General features: G+C 52.9%; 2 protein-coding genes across 2 annotated transcripts in view; one reads left to right on the top strand and one right to left on the bottom strand.

Moving 5' to 3' along the window:
• Positions 1 to 2857, bottom strand: part of Dcst2 (DC-STAMP domain containing 2) — an 8084-nt gene extending 5227 nt beyond the window's left edge. The window contains exons 1-7 of the mRNA XM_004629942.1: positions 2590 to 2857; positions 2323 to 2493; positions 1891 to 1992; positions 1475 to 1672; positions 1144 to 1209; positions 496 to 709; positions 227 to 384 (exon numbers count right to left, since the gene is read on the bottom strand). Of these exons, the coding sequence (XP_004629999.1) occupies positions 227 to 384; positions 496 to 709; positions 1144 to 1209; positions 1475 to 1672; positions 1891 to 1992; positions 2323 to 2493; positions 2590 to 2857 (1177 nt within the window). The remainder of the gene's footprint in view (positions 1 to 226; positions 385 to 495; positions 710 to 1143; positions 1210 to 1474; positions 1673 to 1890; positions 1993 to 2322; positions 2494 to 2589) is intronic.
• Positions 2858 to 3112: 255 nt separating this feature from the next.
• Positions 3113 to 5863, top strand: part of Dcst1 (DC-STAMP domain containing 1) — a 16546-nt gene continuing 13795 nt past the window's right edge. Inside the window, exons 1-3 of the mRNA XM_004629941.2 lie at positions 3113 to 3239; positions 3860 to 3985; positions 4068 to 4142. Coding sequence (XP_004629998.1) covers positions 3113 to 3239; positions 3860 to 3985; positions 4068 to 4142 — 328 coding nt within the window. The remainder of the gene's footprint in view (positions 3240 to 3859; positions 3986 to 4067; positions 4143 to 5863) is intronic.

Raw genomic sequence — 5863 nt, 5'->3', positions numbered from 1 at the left:
GCCCCCAGGGCCTGTTTGTTTTTGCACAAGGTGGAAAAGAGAGGCTATGAGGACTGTGGAAAAGCTTGGCATTCCTTAGTGCCAGGGGCTCTGTGGCTGGAGAGGCAGGTGGGCAGCTCCCCTTGGGTCCAGCCAGCAGCCCAGCCAGTCTCCAGGACCTTCCCTGCCTGTGTCCAGTGCCTGGGGTCAGGTGTGGGCTTAGGGGATCCCTGGCCTCTGGCCTTACCAGGCTGGATGTAATGTCTGGCTTCGTGGGCACTGAGCGGCAGCACTGTGGGCAGCCCTGCCAGGGAGCGGATAGCCTCCATGCGCAGGAAGCATCTGGTGATGTAGATGTTGTCGAAATCATTCCAGTTCAGGTAGGCATACCAATAAAACAGGGCTCTAGAGGGAGAGCACACGGAAAACCTCTGGTACCTGGGTCAGACCCCTGGGGAAGCCCACCTGGCCCTCAGCCTCCCAGGATGCCAGCTGAGCTGGCCTTGCAGTCCTCACTGGAGGTAGAGGAGTGTGAAGAGCAGAGGCACGGCGTAGCCCATCAGAGCCAGGACCTCACGGAAGCCATGCAGCTTCAGGCTGATGGCCTCATGGAGGTCCAGAGCCACTTGGGAGAGGCTCCGAGAGGCATTGAGATCCACGGAGAAGTAGTGGGTGACTGTCATGTTGAACTCAAACTCCTGACGGACCCGGTTAATCAGCTTCATCACAGCTGAGGCCAGCGGAAGATGTGAATGGGGAGAGTTAGCAGGACTGAGCTGTAGGCGTGGGGGGCTGTCACAGCGTAGGGGTCACAAAGTTCACAGGTAGCCAGAACTTTCAGGGCTTGGGCCTACCGTGGACTGGGAAGAAGGTGGGACCTTCGCCAGCACCACCGCCAGTGAACGCTGAGTGCCCAGCATTTCATCTGGCTCACAATAGTCAAATAAGCATCCATCTGTATGCCCTACGCTGGGGGATGGAGATGGGGGAGGTCGGGTCCTGTTCTCAGCTCCTTGTCTAAAGTCTGGCTTTTCTCAGGTGCCTCTCTCTCCTCCACTTGCCTCAGTTTCCTAATCTGGACAGCAATGGAGGTAACCTCTTGAGGCCCTATCCTGCTTTTGCTTCTCATTTATGACCTGACAAGGGCTGGGAGGGGCCACTCACGGGTGCCGATGGTCTTGCGCAAGAAGGGCTGGATGTACTTGGGGATGATGCAGAACACCTGGACCACTGAGCGGGGACTGCAGTCAGGAGGAGGGGCAGAGATAGCGCTGCCCCAGCCCTCTCTGGGGCCCGCGTCTCAAAGGACTTCCCACTTTTCCTATTGGCTTCTTCCTGTTCTCTCAACCCCCAACATTCATCTCTCCCTCCATCCGGAGCCCACAATCCTCAGGGCTCACTGTGGGTGCTCCTAGGCCCACCCTCCCACCTGACTCTGCTCTCCCGCCCTTCCCCCCACCCGTTCCTCCCTGCCACAAGCCCTGGGCTGTCTCACAGCTGGCGAGTCCACACAGCACCAATTTGAAGGGTACGAGCGTGTAACACAGGTGGTAGGCTTGTGGTATGATCTTCATGCAGTTGTCTTTGGCGTTATCAAAAACCCGCGCACACTTCGAGTAAGGGTTGCCCAGCTCTGAGTTGCAGACGTCACCAATGTGGAGGAGCCAATACCACACATTCCTCAGGGCCCTGGCTGGGGACAGTCGTGGAGCTGCTACTCAGGGACAGAGTCCCACTGCTTCTCCTTCTCTGGGGCGTGGGGAACATCAGTTGGTACCCAGAGTTGGAGAGGCCTGAAGTTGGGGCCCCACTGGGCTGTATCCATGGGAACAGTCAGCATCAGGAGGCCCGAGCAGGCAGGGACAGGAGTGAGGGCCAAGACCTCCAAATTCAGTCTTGCCATGAGCTCACCCACGTGCTTCACGCCGTCCATGATTGAGCGAAAGAACTTGCGGATCCGGTCAGCCACCACTTTGGCCTGGCGGGCAATAGCTTTAATCTTGTTCAGAGCACCTGTGAGAGAGGGGAAGAGATACTGTGGGGCCTTCTCCAGGTTCTAGGGGCCAGTTCTTGCCATTGCCTTTGCTAGGGAGGGGTGAAAGGGGTTGGGGAGCCTGGAAGAGGTCAGAGATCAGTGATGCAGGGGTTAGGGGGGGAGATGGCTCAGTGGAATAAGCGCTTCCCTGGAGGGCCTGAGTTCAATCCCTGGTTCCGCAAAAAAAAAAAAAAAAAAAGATGCAAGGGTTTTGTTTCAAGGCTGGTTGCTTTGAGGTGAGGACACAGGAATGAGGTAAAGGGCTGCAGACCATGCAGGATGAGGGGATGCAGGGGTCTGGGGCTTACTGACGAGGGGTTGCCTGGCCTGCTCCAGCACCTCCGCAGTCTGGTTCAAAGCCAGCTCTGCCCCACACGCCACAGCCTCACTGGCCTGGGAGAAGTTGTGCAGAGTGTTGGCACAAGGCCCTTGGAGCACCAACCCAAAGGCAGCCACCAACAGCAGCATCCGGCCATGCCCTAAGGAGACAGCTCTGAACATAGCAGCAAGAAGACCCTTGCCAGACACTGCCCTCTACCCCAAGCCCTGCCCTTTGCCCCAAGTGCCAGGCTCACTGGAGAAGGCCTGGGGAAGCATCAGAAAGACAGTGGCTCGGATTTGGCGGGAGAACCCCATGCCCAGGCTAAGAAAGGCAGCCAGCGTGACTGTGCCCACCAGGCAGGCCCAGGGGCTATGGCCCTCCACCAGCAGCTCCAGGAGTCCATAGGCCGTGGCCAGGGACAAGCCCAGGGTGAAGCCACCCACACTTCGGACCAAGGCCCGGGCCATGCTAGGCTCTTCTGCCGCTAGGGGTAGTACGACATCCCCCATAGCTTTGGGCATGGCTGTGGGAACCACAGCTCCTGTCTCTAGGAGAGGCCCCGGGTTCTGGGGCCCTGGAATTCCTCACTCTACCCAGAGATTCCGGAGGGATCTCTGGAGTCTGTGTGTGTCTCAGAATCCCTTACCTGTCCTAAGGGCTGGGTAGGGGAGTGGTCCTCCAGTCTTCTCCCTCATCTCAGAGCTGAGGGACCCAAAGACACAGACTCAGAGAGGGGCTGCGAGTGGGGCAGGATGGCCCCTCCCTCCTCTTCCAGGATGGTGCTTCTAAGGAAAGCCTTGAGGAGACTTCTGGGACCCGAGAGGGCTCCACAGAACAGATCTCCGGATGTTAAACACCATCAGAGCAGAGTCTGGGGGCAAAGAAGGAGACCACCCCATACCAGTAAGATGGACACCAGAGACCCCTTTCAGCCTCTCTTCTTTTTTGTTTTCTTTTTTGGAGACAGAGCCTCAATACATAGCTCAGGCTGACCTCAAACTCCCTGGCCCACCCCAACCCACTCCCTATTACTATTGCTGATTATTATTATTATTATTATTATTATTATTATTATTATTATTATTTTAGATGAGGTCTCACTATGTAGTGCAAGCTGTCCTTGAATTCTTTTTTTTTTTTTTTTAGACAGGGTTTCACAATGCAGCTTAGGCTGGCCTTGAGCTCACTTTGTAGCCCAGGGTGGTCTTCAACTCAAAAAGATCCTCCTGTCTCTGCCTCCCAAGTGCTGGGATTACAGGCATGCACCACCCTGCTGACTTTATTTTGTATTGAAACAGGGTCTTCTTATAGTTTAAGACAATGTGTACCATTCTACCAGGTGTCCTTCTCTTCCTCAATCCTGTCCCACTTCTTCAAAATCCTTTATTCTCCTCCAGGGTGCACTAAGTTCCCCCAACCAACCTCCAGTTTACCCCAACCTCTATCCCCCTATAAGCCCCCAACCCTAGTGAGCCTAGTCCAGCCAGGAGAGAGGGCTGTGAGTCTAACTTCCCTCCTCTCAGCTGTGCAGAGGCTCCTGAGTTGGGGGCTGCCAGAGCTCTGCAGCCGGTTCCTGTGGCGCCAGCCAGGCGAGTTCCCTGTCACAGCCTTCCTGCTGGGAGCTGGCACTGGGGGGCTCCTAGCCATAGGTGAGAGTGGAAGCAGAGGCTGGGTGCAAGGGCTGGATCAAGACTGAGGCCACAGACCTTCAGCTTCACCCCGTGCCCTCAGGTCTCTTTCAGCTCCTGGTGAACCCCATGAATATCTATGAAGAACAGAAGATGGTGGTATTGTACGGCTTGGTGGGTTAGTGCCAGTCCAAGACTAGGGTGTTCAAGGTCTGCGGAGTGTGGCCCAGTCCTGGGTACCTGGGGGAGTTAGAGCTCAATCATTCTGCACATCAACACCTCATGCCTTCAGCCTCCTCTTGGACTTTAGGGGAAATCCTGGGGGAAGAGGCCCCAGCCAAAGGCCTTATCTTCAGTGAGTCTCCTCCATTTGAGGGGCACCCCACAATCCCATCTTTTTTTTTTTTTTTTTCGGAACCAGGGATTGAACTCAGGCCCTTGTGCTTGCCAAGAAAGCGCTTATTCTACTGAGTTATCTCCCCAGCCCTGCACCCCACAATCCCAACCTCACACCACCCTTCCTAACCTCCCTGGGTCTGGAGGTAGAGTACTTGCCTAGCATGCACAAGGGCCTGGATTCAATTCCATCCCCAGAACCACAAAACAGAGAAGGGAGAGACAGATAGAAAGAGAAAGAGAGGAAGAGGGAGACGGAGAGGGAGAAGGAGAGGGAGAGAGGATTTCTGATGGTGACAAATGGGGTGAAATATGACCAGGGATGTGATATAATGTGGCTGGGGCTAGCTTGAGAGATTAGGGAAGACTTCTCAGAGAAGGTGACTTCGTGATGGAGAGACGTAGGGTCTCACAGGTGAGGCAAGCACCTGCTACTGCTTGTTATCCCAAACTAAAGATGATTCTTAAATGGAGATCTTGGGCTTCCAGATCAGAAAACCCACCTAAAAGTGGTTGAATTGTGGAGCAAGTTTATTATCTCATAGGACAAAAATCAGTGTAGAATGGTTTTGGAGTTTGATAATTCATTAACTGGATGACCCCATTAAACAGCCAGGTTCCTTCTATCTTTTCTCTCTGCCCCTTGCGGTGCAGCCTGTCATCCACTCCAAGTCAGGACACAATATGGCAGCAACAATTCCAAGCATCCCATCATGTTTTTTGTTTGTTTGTTTGTTTTTGTTTTAGTACATCTTTGCAATATGTAATATATGTAATAATTGCATTTATCTTGGGGAGTTGGTAAATACACATATGGAATTTTGATCATTTTACTTGCCCCACTCTCCTCTTCCTCCTCCCACCTCCACAGAGTCAGCCTCCCTGTTCCTTGCTATCTTAATTAATTAATTAATTTATTTATTGACGGAACCAGAGATTGAACTCAGGCCCTTGCACTTGCCAGGGAAGCACTTATTCCACTGAGCCATCTCCCCGGCCCCTCTTACTATCTTTTGTTTGTTTTTTGTTTTGGTTTTGTATTTTGCAGTACTGGGGATTGAACTCAGGACCCTGAACTTGCCAGGCAAATGCTAATTCTACTGAGCTATCTCCCTGGGCCCTGTTTTTTTTTTTTTTTGTTTGTTTGTTTGTTTTTTTATTTTTGTCTGTGGTACCTGGAATTGAACGCAAGACCTTGCGCTTGCCAGGCAAGCATTTATTCTACTGAGTTATCTTCCAGCTCTTACTATTTTTTTATTTTCATCTTAAAATTACTACTACTATTATTTATTAATTTAGTACAGGGTTTCACTATACAGGTCAGACTCGTGGAGATCCTCCTGTTTTCAGCCTTCCCGGCACTAGGATTACAGGCATCTGTCACCACACCTGGACTCAGTGTGAGTTCAGCTAGCTGGGGTGGGGCGGGCATGGCATGTAGTACTGGGGATCCAACCCCAGTCCTCGAGCTTGCCTAAGTAGGTGCTTAGTCCATTAAAAAAA

Source organism: Octodon degus, unplaced genomic scaffold (assembly GCF_000260255.1).
Source record: "Octodon degus isolate 3935 unplaced genomic scaffold, OctDeg1.0 scaffold00032, whole genome shotgun sequence".
Classification (NCBI taxonomy): Eukaryota; Metazoa; Chordata; class Mammalia; order Rodentia; family Octodontidae; genus Octodon; species Octodon degus.
The sequence above is the reverse complement of the archived record's forward strand: the minus strand, read 5'-3'. Positions and strand labels throughout refer to the sequence as shown.